A 22,080-nucleotide genomic window follows, 5' to 3' on the forward strand; every position below is an offset into this window, starting at 1 on the left:
CACTCAAGAAGTGTTAGGAAGTCTTCATTTACAAGACTCAGTGGCGGATGCCAGGGTTGCACCAATCACCAGCAAAAATCATCTGAACTTATTATTATGGTCAACTGTGCTGTAGGCAGAAAATGTTTCTGTGGATGGAGCAACTAGCTATGAAGGAGGGAGGGTAGTTGGTGGGGCCATTTAGGGAAAGCTGTCTACAGGAAGTAATCATGGGTTGGGTTTAAGAGTAAGCTTTCCATTAGCAAAGGTGGGAGGAAAATTTCCTGGTAATCTCTGAGACTTCCTTTTCTAAGGACCCTGGAGCCACTCTCTGGTCATAATCTTGGCTCTGTGGCCTTGGGAAATCTCTGTGCCTCAGTCTCCTCATCTGTAAAATGGCCATGGTGATGGTATCTTCCACCCAGGGTTGCTATGAGGATTAAATTAGTTAATACATGTAAAAGTATTTAGATTAGTTCCTGGCACACAGTAAGTGTTACATATGTGTTATTTATTCTAATTTTTTGTTTAATTTGAAAAATTTGATTACAAAAATAAACGTTTATTGTGGAAAAAAATCAAAGAAGAAAGTAAAAATCATTTATAATTCTACCATCCAGAGACAATCACTGCTACCCCTTTAGTGTCTTTTCTTCCACAAAATTTTTTGTGCATAAATATACACACCCAGAGAGTTTATCAAGGTACCTCTTTAGACTTTCTCCCTCGCCCTTCATTTTTCTAAGGTTTCTGTGGCACACTGAAAACCAAGACAATGGAATCTGCTTGTGGAAGACGAAGCCCCGCCCCCTGGATTTTTCACACGAAACCACGCCCCAGGTTGCCGCCTGCGCAGCAGGGTGTTCCTCGAAACGGAAGTGATGCGTAGCACATGCGCAGTAACGACGAGGAGGTTGAAAGTTGAGGGCTGGTTGGAGCATGGCTCTCGCTTCCGGAAGTGGCTGCTGCGGCAACATGTTTGAGGAGCTGGGTTTAATCGGGACCATAGGCGAGGATGAGGAGGTGGCGGTGGAGTCCGAGTCCGACTCGGATGACGAGGAGGAGGAGGTATGACCTGGGCGGGTTCACGCCGGGGCCAGGTCCCGGTTACGGTGCCGCGCTTCCTAGTCTGCTCCCTCTGCCCAGGATTCCTCATGCTCCTGCCCCCGACCCTTTAGCGTCCCCGTGCCAGGCCGGGAGATGACTTGGGAAGGGTCTCGCTGGGATCCCAAGCTCTTCCTCAATTTGCTCTCCACTAACTTCTCACAGCCTCTCCTTTGCCAGGAATGCCATCCTCTCGCCTTGGTGAACTCAACATCTGTTCATTCCAGGCCTTGTGTAATAGAGATCTAGAGGTGAAACTAGACGTGGTTCCTGACCGCAAGGATCCATGGTTATCCATCCATCCATCCATTCGTTCATTAAGCCATTATTTATTGGAATAACCTACCTGTGCTATTCCTGGTGTCAAGCGTTGGGGACACAGTGAACAAGATGCACAAGGATGCAACTCTCCTGAAGCTTATGCTAGAGTCAGGGGTTACAGACAATAAACAATAAGGCAACTAAAAAGGGATCAGTTACATGAAAAAGGTGCTTGCCTTTCAAAGATTCAACCCAGATGTTTCCCTACCTGGACAGTCTCATCTGCGTACTTGACACCTCTGCTTAGATGTCCCATGACCTCTACAAATTCACCTCCTCTGGAGCAAAACTCCTGGTCTCGCTTAGCCTTGACAGCTTCTTCCTCCTTACCTACCCACCCACCCCCACCAGCGGTTTGCACACTGGCTTGTGAATCTCTCTCAAGTTTCTCTCCCTTTCTCTGTCCACACTGCTTCCACTCTAGTCCAAGTCACTGCCATCTTGCACCTGGACCCCTGCAGTCCTAACATATTTGGTCTTTCTCTTGTCCCCATTCTAATGTGTTCTCCACTTAGCAGCCAGAGTGATCTTTTCACAATGGCAATCACATTAGAGCCCTTCTTTGCTTAAAACCCTCCAGTGTCAAAGCCTGTTATCATGTGGCTTTCAATGTCCTTCATGATCTGGTCTCATCTCTGCTTCACAATCAACTCTCCAGACTTAACTACTTCATTTCTCAGTAACCTGCGTGTTCTTTGTTCTTTCTCTGCTCTGAGCCTTTCCCTCTCCTTTTCCTCTGCCTTGGAACATTCTTTTCTCTGCTTTGTCTAGAAGCTCTGGTCATCTGTCTGGTTTAAGTGTCATATTTAACTCCCCCACTCCAAGTGATTAAATGATCCTTGTATTTCTATGGTACCACTTACACAATGTTGAAATTTCCTGTTCACTTATCTGTCTGTCAAGAGGCATTTTAGAATAGCGGTTCCTAAGTGGAACCTAAGTGTCTGGGTTTGAATTTCACCATTTATCAAGGTGGTGACCTTGGCATGATGCCTAACTTGTCTATGACTTATTTTCCCTTCCGTAAAGTGGAAATTATGGTAGCACCTCATAGGGTTATTGTGAAGCTTAAATTACGTATATGTGCATGTGTGTATATATAATATATACCTCTATGACATATACCCAAGAAGAGCATACTCAGTAGTTGCTCTCAAGAAATGATAACTGTAAATGAATCCACTAGATTTGCAGCTTGAGAAGAGAGCAGGGATTTTGTCTTGATTACTCTTTTACCCCCAGTGCCTAATATAAGGCCCCAAGTATTTTAGGTCTTAATAGATATTTCTTGAATGGAAAACTATTATAAAAAAGGATCTGAGGATCTGAAGCAAAGACAGCAAAAATGATAAGGACAAAACTAGCCCTTAACTTTCCCAGATGCCTTCTTCCTCCACTCCCAGTTGTTTCTCTGTTCTCTTTCCCAGTTTATCCGGGTCTTAAAAAAAAATCAACTCAAACTAGTACTGGGTCTTTTCTACTTTCTGCCAGCCATGGCTGTGTTTTTCAAGTACTTTATCAAGAATGAAGTGCCATACAAATGTTAGTAGTTAAACTAAGTACCCAAGAAATGGTATATAGTAATTAATAATACTGAAATTTACAGATCAGAGTTCCTATGAGATTGTTTAACCCCAGGTCAGAGTAAGCTCTTCTATCAGAATGGTGCTTTTTAGTTCTCAGATTTTTTTTCCTTTTCATACTTCCTATCCTCCCGAAGTTATAATTTGGCCAGCTCTCCTTCCTTCTCAATTTCCATATATGTGGGTTTTTTAAGTTATCTTTTTGTTACTGAATTCTAACTTAATTGAATCGTGGTCGGAGAACAGAGTCTGTATAATAGTGATTCTTTGAAATTTTTTCAAAGGCTTGCTTAAAACCTGAGACTCCATCGTCAGTTTTTGCCGCTATTCCTGTGTGCTCAGAGGGAAATGTGTGCTTGGCTTGGTAGGCACAGTGTCCTCTCTATATGTTCATTGGAATGAAGCTTATTGATTATGTTCTTCAAATCTTCTGAAGCCTTTCTCATTTTTTATCTGCATAATCTGTTAGTTACTGAGAAAGGTGTGTTAAATTCCCCCACGGCAATTGTAAATTGGTGAATTTCTTCTTGTAATTGTCTCAGTTTGAGCCTATGTTGCTATTAGATTTTCCTAGTGAATTTTACCCTTGATCCTGTAGTGACTCTTTTTTTCTAATACTGCTTTTTTACCTTAAAGTCTATTGTGTGTACCACTAATCTAGCCATACCAGCTATCTTTTGCTTAAAGTTGCCTGGTATATCTTTATCTTTTTCCATCTTTTTACTTTCAAAAGTTTTGTATGTGTCTCTTGTAAACAGCTGGATTTAAAAAACTCCAGTCTGGTAATCTGTCCTTTAACTGATGATTTTTATCTATATACATTTATTATTTTCCTGATAACTATTTGGATTTATTTCTGCCATCTTTTTTGGGGTGTTTTATCTATCCTGGATTTTTTTTTTAATTCTTTCACCACTTCTCCCCCCCACCTCCCCTTCCACTGGTTTAGGATTTGAAAAATTCCGTTTCTGTTCTTTTGCCGGATATCCTCATTTCCATCCTCCTTTTCTAGTGTTCTTTCATCTCAGCCCCATGTGTTAACAGTCACCCTGATGCTGCTTCTTCCCAGGGACCCATTGTTCTGGACAGAAGGCAGAAAGCCTTGCAGAAGAACCGCAGTGCTGATTTCAACCCTGACTTCGTGTTCACTGAGAAGGAGGGACTGTACGATGGCAGCTGGGCCATGGCTGACGTCATGAGCCAGCTCAAGAAAAAGGTGAGGTGGGACGGTGATCGGCAGTTCCAGGCCTTGGGCTGTCCAACCTGAACAGCGGGTTTCTGAGTCAAACCCTGACCCTCGCTGCCTTTTCCCGTTTGTTTACCTTCAGCAGGTACAAGAGCTCCTTTGGCAATGAGTGGTGCTGTTTGGAGGGGGTGGGGAGAGATGGTCACAAATCATGCACAGTTAAACCAAAATAAGAATAAAATGATAGAATGCATTTATTGCAGACTTTAGTTGCACACACATTTATTGGTCTCCTGATGACATTTAGAAGTATTAAAATTATCTTCTTTCTTTCATTATAAAATGCCTATGACAACTTTTCCTGGAGAAGGGAATGGTGAGCTCACACTACCTTTCATTATATATATTAAGAGACCTTTCTTGATTTTATAGACATAAAAATGTGAAAAAAGAAGTGTTAGTGGAAATCTGATGACACCGGTCCAGCATTTTATGTATACCAAACATGACAAATTGCTTGACTTAAAAAATAGACATAGTTATTTTTAAATGATCTCTGTATTATTTTAGTTCACTCCTCATTTGGGGTATTAGAAAGAAAACTTTGTTGCATACATTTGCAACAAAGAACAATCTAGCAAGCAGCTTAGGTAGTGTTGATTTTGACAGCCAGACTCACCCCTCGCAGATGTTGTCATGTTGCATCACTTCACCGGGTGATCTCATGTGGCATCATTGTTCTTTACGCAGCGCAGCCCAAGCCATCCACAGATGTTATTGTCATCTGCTTGTTTTGCCAGGATCCCACGTATTTCTTTGAATCTGCTACAAGAGATATCAAAGTTATTTTGCATTTCAAGTGCTTCAAAGTGAAATATTGTCTGCTTGGAGCAGTTTAATCCAGACTCTGCTTGCCCTTGTTCTGATTGAAATAAACTGGCATTGCCTTTTCGAGGTTATCTTGAGAGGATTTTTTTGTGATTTTTTAATTTAATTTTTTGTTTTTTGGCTTTTTAGTATTTTTTTTCAGAGCAGGCCAAATAAATTTTTCTTTTTCTAATTAATTATGAACTCTTTGTTCCCCTGTTCCATGTTTTAATGAAAATACATTCAACAATTTATTTATCAGTTCCTGGCATGTGCGGCCCATGCAATTAAGGACTGTCCTATGGAGCTTGCGGTCTAGCAGGATAGAAAATAGACAAATAATCTTGTAGTTAATTGCAGTGGTGATAAGTGCTATAGCAGTTCAGGTGCTTTGAGCATGCGTAAGGGGGTCTGACATTTACTTACCCTTTTTAAAATTTTAGCAGTATTACCTGATTTTGCTTGGATTTCAACATTTTAATTTATGTTTGATTAGCAAGGGTTTTCCAAGTAGCATTCAGATACATTACAGCATTTCTTGGTAATTATATGGTGCCGAATAGTAAACACCTTCCAAAACATGGATTTTTTACTTGTTCCTAGTAATTTAGACTTTTTTTTTTTCAGAAATAGACTATTTACTTAATAATTTTTTTTGCCATGAAAAATCTACAGAAATCTACCCAAGGACAAATTGAGCCTTTTCTGTATTAGCAGTTAAGACCTGATCCTCACGGAAGCCTTGCTTTGTCTCTGTCCCGAACTTATATTTCTTTTTCATCTCTTTGCAGAGAGCAGCCACTACGTTAGATGAGAAGATTGAGAAAGTTCGAAAGAAAAGGAAAATAGAGGTAAGAAAGGAAAGCAATTACTTGTCTTTGTAGTTAATCCCTGAGCCTTACTCTTAACAGGATCCCACCATTTCTCTGTAAGGCCTGAGTCGGGGTGCGGCTGGTATAGACAGCTTCTCTGTGTGTTTATCTTTATATTCACCAGGAATCCACACAGCATCCTGACAAGGCAGGACAGCATAATATTGCTCTTCTTAGGTTCTGGTTTTCCTGAAGTTTGTAGTTGTCCTGGCTTTATTATTATTATTATTTTTTTTTTTTTCCAGGATAAAGAAGCCAAGTCTGGGAAGTCGGAGAAGGAGAAAGAAGAAAAGGAGGGCTCTGAACCAGAGGGCCAGGAAAACCTTGAAGGGAAAGCTGAGGCTGGCCCAGATGACGCCGAATCCGAGAGTGACTACTCATCGGCTGAGGAGGACATCCTCACCAAAGCAGGTAGATGTTCCAGTGGAGGCATCAGGAACCGGGACAGAGGGTCGAAAGGGTCCCCCACACTCTTCTGCACAGATAATATTTAAGATGCCCTCCCTGTGATTGAACTCCATTCTTTTGGGGTTCTCTCTTTTTTTTTTTTTTTTTTTTTTTGAGATTTTCTTTGGATTGTTGTACTTTGCCAGCAGAATTTAGTCTTGTCTGGGGTGAGGGTTTCCCTGCATCCCGGCTTAGATGGTCTGGACATGTAATGGATGTTCAGTGAATATTTCTTGCGAAAATGGGTGCTAACCTTTCACAGTGTAGCATAGTGGCTGAGAGCCTGGTCTCTGGACCAGACATGCTGGGTTTGCTTCCTGTTTGACCTTAAGCAGTTACTTTCCCTTGCTGCCACTTAGTGTCCTCATCCGTGGGATGAGGCTAATGGCAGTAACACCTTATCGGGTGTTGTGAGTTGATCCATACAAAGCCCTGGGTCAGTGTCTAGCATATTGATGCTACTCTCTAATAAATATGAACCATGATTGTCAGCATATTTTTCTCCATAGATACACTCAAAGTAAAGGAGAAGAAGAAGAAGAAGAAAGGGCAGGTAAGTACGGGCTTGGAAAACAGTGTATAACCTCTTTTTGCAGCTTGAAAGAACTTTAAGGTCACTTGGTTTTCCTGGGCCCTTCTTACTGCCTTCTCATTCTCTGTCTTTTGGTTTTCTGGTGTAGGAAGCAGGTGGATTTTTTGAAGATGCATCTCAGTATGATGAAAACCTCTCATTCCAGGACATGAACCTCTCCCGTCCTCTTTTGAAGGTAGCGGCTTCTTTTGGTATCCTTGAGATTATTGCAATAGTCCTTAACTGGGCTTTCTGCTTCCTTTCTTGTCTCACCAAACTGTTTTCCACACAGCTGCCACAGAGCCCTCTTCTTCAAACTCTCCATTAGTCTCCATTCACTTGGGATAAAAGGCAAAATCCCTACATTGGCCTGCGAGGGAGGCCCTTTCCCTTCTGGTCCTCTCTGATGGCATCTCCTCACTTACTCTGCTCTGGCCAGATGGTCCTTCTTGCTGGCCCTCAAACAGGGCAGGCATCCCTTTCTTTAAGGCCTCTCCACCTGCTGTCTCCTCTGTCTGGAGTGCCCTTCTCCGCTTGGTGTGCTCCCTCCCCTCCTCCAGGTTTTCACCCAGTATTGCTCAATGAGACCTTCCCTGGCCACCCTGCTTTACTTGCCCTCCATTCCCTTCTATCCTCGTCCTCCCCATCTGCCTTAACTGCTGAAGTTTTCTCCATAGTGTTTATCTCCATATGACATCTGTTTGTTTTTTGGTCTCTTTTCTTCTACTAGATTATGATATTCATGAGGGCAGAGCTTTTATTTCCTTTCTTTACTGATGTATCCTTAGTGCCTGGAACAGTGCCTGGTACCTGGTAGGCACTCGATCAGAGTTTGTCTAGGAGGAATGGGTATAGTTACCACTTGTTTGGAAACCGGCACAGTTCATTATTTTCTGAGCCTCCCCAGCCCTCCTTTCTTTTCCCTGCAGGCCATTACAGTCATGGGCTTCAAGCAGCCCACTCCCATCCAGAAGGCCTGTATACCTGTGGGTCTGTTGGGGAAGGACATCTGTGCCTGTGCAGCCACTGGGACAGGTAAAAGGACAGGGACTCAAGGGAATAGATGAGGAATACTGAACCCTAGAGTCAACAGGGCTCTAGGTTGACTCACCAAAAGGCCAGTTGCTAAATCTGCTTGCTTTTTTTGAACTAATTGAAGAGTTTACAGAAATTCTTACTGGGTTGATGGTTTAAATGGCTTTTGAAGATTTCGACCAGTTTCCATTTTGTCTTCATGGCAACATGGTGTGTTTCTGCCCCCCGCCCAGGGTGGGGTCCCTGTGGCTGTAAGCTGGAGGGAGCGTGGGGAGAAATGGGGGACCTCTGCTGGGGTGAGAGTCTGAAAAGCCTGGACTGCCAGTTCTTGAGGTGTGGGGGAACCGAGGGTAGGGGTGGAGGTGGAGGGGGACCAGGACTCTCCATCTCTGCCCCAGCTGAAGGTTGCCCCCATCCTAAATACCTCTGGCTGCCTCAGGGAGCTGGGCGAGAGACAGATTGCTGTGATGAAGACAAAAATCTAAACCCAGTCCACTACAAATCCATAGCCTTAAAGCACCAGGAAAATTAGGCCAGTTGGCCTGTTCTTGCAGAGCACGGGAATCCGCTTTCATGTGAGCCTGAGTTCTGCCTCTTGCTGTCACATGACACACAGCAGGAGTGGGTGTGGCCGCCCCCGCCCTGCTCACTCTCTGCACCTGTAGGTGGTGGTTGGGGCTGGGCAGGTGCCTCATTGCATCCCAAAGCCCAAGATGATTTTTGTTTTACCTGTGCCTCTTAGCATTTTTCAAGATTTCAAGAATTGGCACACTGCCTGTTCACCCAGGCTGGCGGGGAGTTAAGTGATTCAGTCTTTTTGGAGGCAGTTTGGCAATACATGGCCTGACTCAAGTGTTGTTCTATTCTTTTATAATAATTTATCCTAAAGAAATAAAGATGAATGTATGCAGGGCTTTTCAGAGGTTGAGAAGGCCTGGCTTCTATATTTTGAGGAAGTGACAAAAACAGCGTTTTAGGAATTATGGCTTACAATAATTTGTTTCTTGAAATTTTTAGAATTTCGTGTTTCTAAATAGATAATACAAATATTCAAATACAAATTAAGAAATCAAGTACTTGGGAAGGCATACAGTAAAACAGGGTCCCCCATCTGCCTACTTTCCACTCCCACCCCTGCTGTTAGTTTCTTCCTCCAGAGTTTTTTCAAATGCAAATGTAATTCAAATGTGTTTCAATTCAGATTCAAATAAATACATAGGTTATCTCCCCCCATTTTATACAAACAGTAGTGAACTCTATTTATAGTGTTCTGGGGAGGCTTTTTTTTACTTAACCAGAAGTCTTGGATATCTTTTCCTATCAGTACCAAGCGCAGCAGCATAATGCTCCTTTGTATGTATTGTATTATGTTGTGACATAATTCGTTTTTGCTAACTTATTTATTACTTTTTAATAAAGTATAATGTATACAGTAAAGTCTTCAAATCTTAGTGTAGCTTGATGAATTTGCACATAATGCATATATCCATGCAATCATGTAGTATATTTTGAATGTTTACGTATAAAAAATTAATGTTCTTAATAAAAAAATTGTGGTATGTTAGTACAGAGGATAAAAGATGTGTTAATTTTTTTAATAATTCAATTTTATTGAGATATATTCACATACCATAGAGTCATACAAAGCGTTCAATCAGTTGTTCACAGCACCACCATATAGTTGTGCGTCCATTACCAAAATTAATTTTTGAACATTTTCATTACCACACACACAAAGTAATAAGAATAAAAATTAAAGTGAAAAAGAACAATTAAAGTAAAAAAGACCACTGGGTGCTTTTTTTTTTTTTTTTTGCCCCTGTTTTTATACTCATCCAGCCATACACTGGACAAAGGGGAGTGTGATCCACATGGCTTTCCCAATCACATTGTCACCCCTCATAAGCTACATTTTTATACAGTTGTCTTCAAGATTCAAGGATTCTGGGTTGTAGTTAGGTGTGTTTATTTTTATTTATTTTTAAACTTTTTATTTTGAAACAAGTGTAGATTCCCAGGAAGTTGCAAAAGGAGTACATAGAATCCCTTGAACCCTTCCCCCAGTTTTCCCAATGGTGACATCCCGCATAACTAAGTGCTGGCAGAACAGGATATTGGCATTTATGCAGTACTATTTACTAGATTACAGTGCTTACTTCATTTCCTAAAGGATTTCTTTTTAAAACTAGGTGGTGTGTGCTAGATGGTCTGGGTTAGTAGCAGGTCGCAGGTTTCAAGGGGTCTGGTTATCCTATTGGGGTGCCTCTGACACAGGCTTCTAGTCCTGCTGGGCTAGGCCCTTCAAAGGAGTTAAGATTTTATGTGGTGTTCACCACTACATGGTAGACTAGTGTAAAACAATCTAACTGTCCACCAACAGTGATCAGTTACTTAGTAGAAATAGTCATGGAATACTATGCAACCATTTAAAATGATGTAAAAAATGTAAAAAGCATATTTTTTTAAATAAGAAAATATATATTCTTAAGTTTTTTTTAGAAAGGGAAGTTACAAAACAGAATGTGTATTGTCATCGTATTAAAGATTTTTTTTTTCTACTTCTGTCTGTCCATTATAAAAAACAAAGGCTGGTAATCTAGATACCGTAACTTTAACATTTATCTCTGGTTGGCTTTACTGCAGGTGATTGTTATCTTTGTGCTTTTTTGTGTTTCCCAGAGTTTTTACATTGAACATGTGGCTTTGAAACCAGAAAAAAAGCTCTGTGGAAAATAAGTTGCTTCTTTGCTGCCTGTCCAGATACTTAGATTCTCTGTGCTCAGGTGAAAACCTGAACCTTGGCAAGGAACCTCCTCATTGCTTGCTTGCTGATCCTTCCCTACAGGCAAAACTGCTGCGTTTGCCCTGCCTGTCCTGGAGCGTCTGATCTATAAACCCCACCAGGCTCCAGTAACCCGCGTGCTGGTGCTGGTTCCGACCCGAGAGCTGGGCATCCAGGTGCACTCTGTCACCAAGCAGCTCGCCCAGTTCTGCAGAATCACCACCTGCTTGGCTGTGGGTGAGTTCCTTGCCGAGGGCTGCCAGTCCCTGAGAGACAGTGACGTGGAGAGAGTGGTTGTAATCATATCAGCGGGTGCCAGGAAAGGCTCCTCATAAAAGCCACTTAAAAACTGGGATGGCATTTCATAGATAATGGTGAGGTGGTGGTGTTGTCATTATTGTCAGTTGGGACTTAACCTTGAAAAATCAAATTTAAAATGTAGTGAAATGTTGGTTTTGTTTTGTTTTGTTTTTTCCCTGGATACCAAACCAAATTTAGGTTATAATTCTGCTTAGCAGGAATAATGAATCAAGTATTGATTGTTTGGGGCATAATTTTTCTGATGAAGTCATAGGATAGTGTGTGTGTTCTCCTTATTTTATCTTCTTTATGCAATTGGAAGTCAAAGGTGATTTTTGTACATATGTGCAAGTACATCAAGGGCTTTCACAGCTGCCTTTCTCCATCCTTAGAGAGTCTCTTCTGTGCCTCTGTGCCACCCTCTTTTCTTTTTTTCGAACTTACCCATTTATAGCAAAATAATCTGTCTCCCCTGATACATTGTCAAGTCCACGGGACCAGGGAGTTTGTCCATCTTGTTCTCTGCTGTTTCTTCAGCACCTGGCATGAGGCCTGGCAGGCAGCAGGTGCTCAGTGAACATGGGTGAACCCCTGAACTGGCCGCCCCATGGGGCTCTTCTTCTTGCAGGCGGCCTCGATGTGAAGTCTCAGGAAGCAGCTCTGCGGGCCGCCCCTGACATTCTCATTGCCACCCCAGGCCGGCTCATTGATCACCTCCACAACTGCCCCTCCTTCCACTTGAGCAGCATCGAGGTGCTCATCCTGGATGAGGCCGACAGGTAGTCCTGAAATGGCGGGCTCAGGTGCCCTGGAGTCCCAGAGACCACATCCCCAGACCTTTGCTTTGGCTGATTGGCAAGAGGGGAGAGCAGAGTTCCGATCTGGGCCCCACTTCAGAGGCCTCGTGGGTAGAACTCCTGCCCCTCGACACCCCTGATCTTTAGCCAAAGCAGACTCCTCCTCCTGTGCTCCCTGCCAGTCGGTCTTTCCCAGTGCTCAGCTCTTTTCCCCACCATCAGCCAAAGCCTAAGGACCGTACCCTTACTGGGCAGGGGCACACCTCAGGCCCTTTGCCAGGGTTCACCCACCTGTCAAGCGACAGTGGGGTCCAGGTGCTAGTGGCACACAGGCTGGGTAAGGACGGACAGGAGAGAAATTGCTCTGAGTACACCTTCCTAGATTGATTTGACTTTGGAACCTTGTCGATGTTGAAGTGTTTTAGATACTCAAAAATAAAATTAAACCCAAACTAAATACAAACACAAAATAATGAACTCAAGAATTGTTTAACACAGTTCTCTGACTGTGTATCTTTACTGGGATATATTTAAGCACCAAAAGAAATCTTGAAATTTACTTAAAAGGTTTGTTGTTGGTAGAGATATTGGAATTGTAATTCTGAGTATATTTTGTGGGTATTGTAGAGTACAGCAAAGGCATAAATAAATTAACAGTGTTGGGAACTGAGTTTCTCCCAGTTGGAAAAGGGTGGTACAAATATGGAATGGGGGCAGGTGAGAGAGAAAGCTGTAATGTTAGTGTTGAGTTGGAAGTATCGCTATGAACTCCTCATTTTAAATGTACTCACATATCTGTATGTGGATATGGATACATTTCAGCTCCAGCACTGTCCCTAGAAAGCACTGAAAGGGCCTAGAACCAGTAAACTCCTCAGTGTCATGAAGACCCCAACACCAGATCTTTGCTTGTAAATACTCTTCCACTGAAAGGAACCAGGGCTGATTCCAGGTTTGTGACAGGAGAAAGACGAGTTCAGTCTGGAATATTTTGTTGTGCCAGGTGCAAGGAAGAGCCCAAAGCTGGTGGGCACATATAACAGGACCCAGGAATGTTGGCAGCAGCCTGATTCAGGCAAGAATCACCCGTGGAAGCTAAAGCTAGGGTGAAATTGTAATGAGGAGCAGGATATTGCAGGCTCTTAAAGGGTCTCCCCACAGACTGCTTATTAGTTGGAAGAGGAGAAGTAGAAACTGTACAGCAGAGGAAGCAGGTAGCAGCATCTTGACTGGGCAATCAGAAATGACATCACCATCGGGGGTCGGACGGACCTTGCGCGCCTCCAGACATCGTCCCCAGAGGACCCACCATCGCTTTGTTGCGTTACGGCTGGGCGTGCCTAACCTGAGTGTAATCGTGGCAAACCAAATATGGAATGTTTTATTAAAAACAAAAAAAGGTATGGGAGAGGAGGACTGCATCTTTAAAAATATCAGTGTCTCAGAAGACCAAGGGAGGCTGTGGAAGTGTTTCAGATTAAGGAGGCTAAGGGGACATCATGACTAAATAGGATACCTGACCTGAGACTGGAGCCTGTGTGGGAGGGGATTGCTGTGAAAGTCTTAGTCAGTTGAAGAAACTGGAATCAAAGTATGTTTTCACAGATTACTTATTACCTAAAAGAAAAAAAGCTTCCTTTTTGGCCGAAAGATCAGGCAGACACCCCCTGAACCAACTGATCAGAGTCACCCTGGAACAGACTGACCTTCCACGTCTCTGGACTCCATGCGAGTAAAGGGCACGACTGCACCCTGCCCCGCACGCCCGCCATTCTCCCAACAATGTTCAAGCTGACTCCAGTAGCCAGGAAGCAGGCGGGCAAATCCAGATTGGGGAAGTTCTATAAAACAGCTGGCCTGGACTCTTCAAAAATGAAAGACCAAAAAATAAAGAAATGAAAAGGAGGAGGGGGGTGAGGAGACTTCTAGATGAGTGCAGTTAAAGAGAAATGACAACCAAATGCGATGCTTGAATTTTGGTTCCTGGAGTAAAAAAAGTGAAAGATGGCTATAAAATGACATTTTGGGGGCATTTGGGGGATGTTGAATATGGACTGTACTTTAGTTATTATTCCAACACTGTTAAGTTTCTTCTTGGGTGCGATCATGACATTGTGGTTATGTAGAAAAATGTCATTGTTTTAAGAGCTATGTGCTGAAATATTTAGGAGTAAAGTGTCATTGATGTCTACAAATAGTTCAGGAAAAAAAAAGAACAAATTGTTAAATAGATACTTGGGGAATTTTGATGGAAGGGTAAAATAATAAATATTAAAAATTAAGACCACAACAACGGAAGCAATGAAACGATGGCCTGTCTGATGCTCTGTCCCCTAATGGCGACAGAGGAGAACCAGATCTGTTTTTGCTGCTCCCTTCCTCTCCTCACCAGGATGCTGGATGAGTACTTTGAAGAGCAGATGAAGGAGATCATCCGAATGTGTTCCCACCACCGCCAGACCATGCTCTTTTCGGCTACCATGACGGATGAGGTGGGCCTCAGGAGGGGCCGGTTCACAGGCCCCAGGGCCGGACGGGAGAGGTTTGGCTGGGCGAGCACTGCGATGCCTCCTGCCCCACTTCTTCCTGCGGGGAGGTGAGCATCACTGGCTTTGTGCTTGGCAGGTGAAAGATCTGGCTTCTGTCTCTTTGAAGAATCCTGTCCGGATATTTGTGAACAGCAACACGGACGTGGCGCCTTTCCTGCGGCAGGAGTTCATCCGGATCCGGCCTAATCGGGAAGGGGATCGGGAAGCCATCGTGGCAGGTGAAGCCCCTGGGTGGGCTCGGGGTGTGTGGGAATGGTCAGTCCCTGGGCCCCAGGGTGTCCACACTGAAGCTCTCGGGTTTTGCCCCGTGTTTTCTCAATCCCAACCCCGTCAGCAGTCCTGCATTCTTCTACTCTATCGCTCCACCAATCATTCCTCACTCTCTTACCACCTCACTTCCCTGCCACCCTCCAGTGATTTTTAGGTCCTGTTGAACTCCCAACCACTTCCCACAAGTAGTCCTTTAGTCCAGGCCACGACTGCCTGTTGCCTGATCACTGCAGTAACCTCTTAATTGGCCTTGTTCATTCTCTGCTCCACAGATCATTTAAAACGATCTTTTACAGACAAACATGTGCTCCTGTTTAAAACCCTCCACTGACTCTTCCCACTGCTCTTAGATGAAAATCCAGACTCCGCGTTGGGTCTTTCCTCCAGGAGACCTGGCCCCGGCTGCCCCTCCAGCCTTGGAGGCTTTGCTCACTGTACTCCAAGCTCGCTTGCCTTCTTTGTCTTCCTCACACCCACCACGCATGTGCCTGCCTTGGGGCCTTTACATTTGCTGTTTCCTCTTCCTGGAATCTTTGCCCACATTTTGTAGGTGACTCTCCCTTGTCATTCAGGTGTCAGCCCAGTGTCATCTCTTCAGAGAGGCCAACCCTTAATGTCTCCTCCCCATCCTTCACTCTTTCTCTTGTGGTGTTTATCACCCTTTGGAATTGGCTTCTCTGCCCTGGAATGTGAGCTCCACATGGGCAGGCACAGCACCGGCACTTACCGAGGAGGGTGTGTGTATTGCCTAAGAGACTTGGGATGGCTGCCTGCTCACTTTGACTTCCCTGCCAGCTCTCTTGACGAGGACCTTCACTGACCACGTAATGCTGTTCACCCAGACCAAGAAGCAGGCCCACCGCTTACACATCCTCCTAGGGCTCCTGGGGCTGCAGGTGGGTGAGCTGCATGGCAACCTGTCCCAGACACAGCGATTGGAGGCCCTCCGGTGAGTTTGGGGCATGGGCTGAGGCTCCCACCCACCCTCATTGGCAGGTCAGAGGGCCCTCTCTCCTAATTTGAGAGAGGGAAAAGTACAACCAGAGGGTGATGTTAGAGCAATAGCAGGGAACACAGATGCCACAATTTCCCACTTTCAAATTTGATCTCACCATTGTAAGGGTGTGTCTTACATATATCCAGAGCTCTGACTTAATACTCGTGCAGAAGATGATACTCAGGCCCCAGGACTTGAGTTGGGCCCCCATGGGGAATTCTGGCTTGGAAAGACACAGCATGTGGTCTATTCTCTAGAACTTTCCCAGAGCAGTGGACACAGCCTGGGTCTCATAGAACCAGTCTTAGAGTCAGTCAAAGTCAGCAGCCCTTTCTTGAGCATCTATTTTGCCAGGCCCTGTGACTTCTTGGGTAATTCTCACAGAGTGGAGTAAACTCTACCAGGAATGGCAAATGGGAACCCCTTAGTTCTCTCCAGTCATCATTAAGATACTGAAAGTTGTGTTTTAAAGAAACGCTATTTAGAATACTGAGACATTTGCATATGCTCTGTTTATAACCTAGGTCAGCAATGCCCAGACTTTAACATGTAAGAATGACTATGACTGCTTAAGGTTGCATGCACGGAACTCTGTTTGCTCTATTTTATGGGCTAGTGTAAATACTGGATGGGCTGACTTTTAGAATCCATCCCACCATGATAATTTCTACTCCGCTGCTTGACTCTGAAAGGTCTTGTGGTGACTTTGTTTTGGTCTCTCTGCTGGCTTGGGCCCCCTGCAGAGCGTTAGTGGGGTAGGGTATCTGGATGAACTTCTTTGTGTGTGGCTGTTCTTAGGCGTTTTAAGGACGAACAGATTGACATCCTAGTGGCCACAGATGTGGCAGCCCGTGGACTTGACATCGAGGGTGTCAAAACGGTGAGCAGGCCCTACCTCCCTTGAACTTTTGGTGGGAGACTTTTGCCTCTTCATTCCCACACCTTGCCCCCCCGGTTCCCCATCTGATTGATGCTGAATTTGGAACTTCCAGGTAATCAACTTCACGATGCCCAACACCATCAAGCATTACGTCCACCGGGTGGGGCGGACAGCACGTGCTGGCAGGGCTGGTCGCTCAGTCTCCCTGGTGGGAGAAGAGGAGCGGAAGATGCTGAAGGAGATTGTGAAGGCCGCCAAGGCCCCTGTGAAGGCCCGGATCCTTCCCCAAGGTGAACAGGCACCATTGAGTATAGCAGCTTAGTAGCTAAGAGCAGTGGCAGCAGCTGGGTGGGAGGACCAGGGCCTTGGATCCGATCCCATGGGGGCAGGCAGGGGTTAGAACAGAATGGGTGAGAAGCCAGATTTGAATCCCATCTCTGCCACTTCCTAGCTTGTGGGTCCTTGGACAACTTTCACCTAACCCCTCTGGGCTTCAGTCTCCCCACCTATAAAAGGGAATCATGGTAGAATTGTAAACACAGTGCCCTACTCATTTATATTGCTGATGTGTGGGAATCCCTTTCTGTTGGGGGGGTAGGGCAGACTGAGGAAATCAGCTCTTGTTCTTTTTGGATATATTTCATTCTTCTTCTTTTTTTTTTTAACCTTATAGTTTTTTTTTTTTTGTTTCTAAATTAGAGAAGCTGTAGGTTTACAGAAAAATCATTCAAAAAATACAGACTTCCCATATACCACCCTATTATTAACACCTTGCATTAGTGTGGTACATTTGTTACAGTTCATGAAAGAACATTTTTATAATTATATATTAATTATAGTCCATTGTTTACAATAGGGTTCACTGTGTTGTACAATCCTATGTTTATTCTTTTAATTGTAGTAACATGTGCAACGTAAAATTTCCCCTTTTCAGTGCTGTTAATTACATTCACAATGTTGTGCTACTGTCACCACCATCTATTACCAAAACTTTACAATCAACTCAAATAGAAACTCTGCACAATTTAGGCATTAACTCCCCATTCCCTATCCACACCCCGTCCCCTGGTAACCTGTATTCTAGATTCTGACTCTATGAAAAGCTTATTCTAATGATTTTATACAATATTTGTCCTTTTGTGTCTGGCTTATTGTCCTCAACATGATGTCTTCAGAGTTCATCCATGTTGTTGCATGTATCAAAACATCATTCTTTTTTATGGCTGAATAACATTCCATTGTTTGTATATACCCCTTTTTTTAATCCATTCATTGGTTGATGGATGCTTGGGTTGTTGCCGTCTTTTGGCAATTATGACTAATGCTGCTATGAACATTGGTGTGCAAATATCTGTTTGAGTTCCTGCTTTCAAATCTTTTGGGTATATACCTAGATGTGGGATTGCCAGGTCATATGGTAATTCTATACTTAACTTTCTGAGAAACCATCAAACTGTCTTCCACAGTAGCTGCACCATTTTACATTCCCATCAGCAATGAATGAGTGTTCCTATTTCTCCACATCCTTTCCAATACTTGTTATTTTCCATTTTTAAAATAGTAGCCATTCTAGTGGGTGTGAAATGGTATCTCATTGTGGTCTTGTTTTGCATTTCCCTAATAGTTAATGATGTTGAGCATCTTTTTGTTTACTTTTTGCCCATTTGGATATCTTCTTTGGAGAAATGTCTATTCAAGTCTTTGTCCATTTTTAAAATGGGTTGTTTGTCTTTTTGTTGTTGAGTTGCAGGACCTTTCATTCTTTCTGTTCTTCTGATCTATAGGGGTCATATAAAACACATTTCCTTTCAGACCTTTTTTCCATTCATATGTCTTTTTTTTCCATTTCATTCATTTATTCAGCAAATAATTATTGTGTTCCTTGTGCTATTTATTCTATCCTAGGTTACTGGGTGCTGGGAATAAGAGCAGGAAACAAAACACAGTGATGTGCTGGTGGGAGAAACATGATAAAGCTGATAAAAGTGGTCGAGGACAGCAGGAGGAGATGTGCTGCTTCAGAGAGGCTGCTCAGGAAAGGCCTCTGAACTGAAGGCCTTTGAGCTGAGCCCTGGGTGATAAGATTGAGGCAGCCATGAGAGTAATGGGGGGCAACAGTGTCTAGAAGAGAAAAGGGCAAAACTGAGGTGGAAATAAGCTTGATGTGTAAGAGAAAGAGAAGGAAGATCAGAGGACTCAGAGCAGGGTGGGCAAGGGGGCAGGGGCCACTCTTAGGGAGTTTGGAATTTATTCTAAGAGCAACAGGAAGCTTTTAGGGGGTGTTAAGCAGAGAAGTCATGCAGAGAGAACAATTTCTAATGTAAATATGTATTAAGTACTTACTACATTATTTTCATCAGCTTTTGGGTGTTTTCCCATATTTTCAAGTCCTTTATATTCTTTCCTTGAGACGTCATCCTCAAATTCCGGGACAAGATTGAGAAAATGGAGAAGGACGTGTATGCAGTCCTGCAGCTGGAGGCTGAGGAAAAAGAAATGCAGCAGTCGGAAGCCCAGGTGAAGCTTGAGGCGGGATTTCTGAGGCTACATCAGTGAGCAAACGGTGTCAGCCCTTGCTGGTTCTGCCCTTCTGAAGCTTTTTATCTGTCAAACCTATCTTCAGAGCTCTGAGCCTTAGCAGGCAGTGGCTTCCTGCAGTTGCCATTTTATTTGTTATCAGATGTTGGTTTCGTAGCAGACAGTGGTCCCACCAGCCTCCATTTGCTGTCCCCACAGATCAATACAGCCAAACTGGCTCCTGGAGAAGGGGGAGGAGGCACCAAACCAAGAGCCTGAAAGGAGCTGGTTCCAGACCAAAGAAGAGAGGAAGAAGGAGAAAAGTCAGTCGGGAGATGTTTGATATATAACCTCTTCCTCCTTTTAATACCCAAATGAATTCACATTGTTCTACCACCATTGCTTTTTTTTTCACTTAACTTCATAGCATGGAGATCATTATCTGTTGGCACATATATAGCCACCTTTTTTGTTGTTGTTGGCTGTGTGGTCCTCCATCACAGTGGTAGACCATAACTTATTTAACTAGTCCCCTGTTTAGGGATCTTGAGGTTGTTTCCAATCTTTTACTATCATAAACAGTGATGTAGTGAGTAATCTTGTAAATTGCCCCTTCCCAATTGAGTATACCTGGCTTGCAGACTTGCTAGGTCAGAAGGTATGTATGTGCATTTGTAAATTTTGTTAGGTATTGTGAAATTGCCATCTGTAAAGGTTGTACTAGCAAGTTAAGAAATATCTTTATTTGATGAGATAAGAAAGGAGAGGGTATGTATGTTAAATTTCTGTGTTAACAATGAATTATAATTACATTGGTGGGAAGGTTTGGGGCAGCAGAAGTGAATTAAATCCTCATCTTTCATAATTGGAGGATGATAATGTCTCAAATGGATTTTTTGAGAAGTAGTGGAACAAGCATGCCATTTACTATTTAGTGAGGTGGAGGTAACCACCAGAGGAGAAAGTAATTGCTGCTTTTCATTGTGAGCCCTTATATACTAATTTAAAACTATGTACAGTTCTTATTGTAAATTTCAAAAAGATTTAAAATGGTCCCTGAAATCTCATGCTCTCTGCTCATCCCAGTTGCCAAGGCTCTGCAGGAGTTTGATTTGGCCTTAAGAGGAAAGAAGAAAAGGAAGAAGTTTATGAAGGATGCTAAGAAAAAGGGGGAAATGACAGTGAGCAGCCTCCCCTTTGGAGTTTGGCTCCTGCCCAGTGGGGTGGGTCATGGGCTGCCTGGGCTGCTCCACGCTCACACATTGCCTTCTCTCCAGGCAGAGGAAAGGTCCCAGTTCGAAATCCTCAAAGCACAGATGTTTGCCGAGCGGCTGGCCAAGAGGAATCGCAGGGCCAAGCGGGCCCGAGCAATGCCTGAGGAGGAGCCGGCGAGAGGTCCTGGTAAGGCAGCTAGAGAGCCTGTGGGAGCTTGCAGGAATATTCTCCCTGAAACCTGTGCTTGGGGTATGGGGAAGATTTGAAGGATGATGAAAATATGCCCACACTTTTTTGAGGAATTAGTATGTACCAGTGTTGTACTGCTGTCTATTTCTTGGCTCCAAAGGGTGGAAGTGACCTCATGGTTCATGGGGAGAGCTAGGTCTTTTGACCCTGGTGCCTAAGTCCTTACCCACACTGCTACTTGGACAAGCTTGGTAGAATAAAGTAAAGATAGTCTTTAGCCCATTTCAAATTTAAGTGGTTAATTTAACTTTTGGATACTTGTAGTCATCCTATGAAGGACATTTTCACACCTGGTATTTCTGATTCCTTAGCTCTTTTCTGCTGGGAATTTATGTCTCACCTCTGTGTAAATAAATCATCAGGCGAGCATGCACTAAGGGGATTTGGGAGGTTGGGCCAAAGAGGATCATATCTAACCCATTCTCTCTCTGTACAGCCAAGAAGCAAAAGCAGACAAAGAAATCTGTATTTGATGAGGAACTTACCAACACTAGCAAGAAGGCCCTGAAACAGTATCGAGCTGGGTAGGGTTTTAAGTCATCACGGAGCCCCTTTGGTATTTTGATGAAAACTATGAATCTTCTCCTTCCTTTTCCACTTCCAATTTTCATACACATAGAACTTTATAATACATAGTTTCAAGGGCTTATATCCTGCTTATATCCTATGTATTATAAAACCACCAGTGGATCCAAGGTGAGAACAGATTCAGAAATAAGAGCTTTCCCTTAGGGGAGTGATAACTGTTTTTGTACCTTAGGCCAGTCCTTTAGAACCCCAAAGAATCCTGGCTTACTCTTGGGAATTTGTCCACATCCCCTGTCCCTTGGTTCAGTGTTGGGGTAGGAAGGAACTAATCTTCCCAAGTAGTTTTATTATATACAGGAGAAGCAAGGGCCTCTTTTAATCTTGTTTTAAAGCTGGGCCCTGACTTCTGCATATTATCAGGTGGAAGTATATTCAGGCTTCAGAACTCCAGGTACTGAAAATTACGCATCCCAGTGAAGTGCTTCTGTGGTTCCATGAAGTTGCGCTGTGGTGGGGGTGAGACATCACCCATTTGTCCAACAGCTTGCCCATTTCAGTATCTCATCTTCTGTCACCCACAGCCCCTCTTTTGAAGAAAGGAAAAAATTGGGCATGCCTCACCAGAGACGAGGAGGGAACTTTAAATCTAAATCCAGGTAATGTTTGCAGTTGTGGAGGGTCAGTGATAGGACTATTTGGGGTTGGAGAAGCCTTTCATTGAAAAGGAGTTTTTTTTCTGATCTTGGGGTTTGGTCTTAACTCTGCTGATTTTCTTAATAGGTATAAAAGGAGGAAGTAGCCATGGTGACCTGAAGAAGTCTGTGGGCAGCCCTTAAATCCCTTCCCTGTGGGAAGTCATCCTGGCTTGGTTTGCCTTTTCTCCATTTGTAAAAAGTTTCTTAAAAACTTTACGAAATCTGTGTCATTTGTATATTAAAACAGTTGGGGGGGTGGTGGTAGTTTGTAGGTTATTTCCTAAGCATCCTCATCAATCCTCCAAGGCTTCCTTCTTCCTGTTGAGTTTTCATAAT

The 22,080-nt window shown here is 43.5% G+C and overlaps 1 protein-coding gene across 1 annotated transcript; it reads left to right on the forward strand.

Annotated features, from left to right (window-relative positions):
- Positions 1-866: 866 nt before the first annotated feature.
- Positions 867-21,960, forward strand: DDX27 (DEAD-box helicase 27). The gene is given in 22 exon segments (XM_037811072.1): positions 867-1,047; positions 4,057-4,203; positions 5,832-5,891; positions 6,158-6,323; positions 6,869-6,912; positions 7,040-7,126; positions 7,860-7,965; positions 10,811-10,984; positions 11,676-11,826; positions 14,237-14,336; positions 14,470-14,611; positions 15,459-15,612; positions 16,459-16,540; positions 16,653-16,830; positions 18,951-19,057; positions 19,277-19,294; positions 19,296-19,380; positions 20,144-20,238; positions 20,335-20,458; positions 20,958-21,045; positions 21,631-21,705; positions 21,830-21,960. Coding segments are annotated over 22 exon segments (2,331 nt in total). The 5' UTR covers positions 867-918; the 3' UTR covers positions 21,849-21,960.
- Positions 21,961-22,080: the final 120 nt, after the last annotated feature.

The sequence above is a fragment of the Choloepus didactylus genome, chromosome 19, assembly GCF_015220235.1.
Source record: "Choloepus didactylus isolate mChoDid1 chromosome 19, mChoDid1.pri, whole genome shotgun sequence".
NCBI lineage: Eukaryota > Metazoa > Chordata > Mammalia > Pilosa > Megalonychidae > Choloepus > Choloepus didactylus.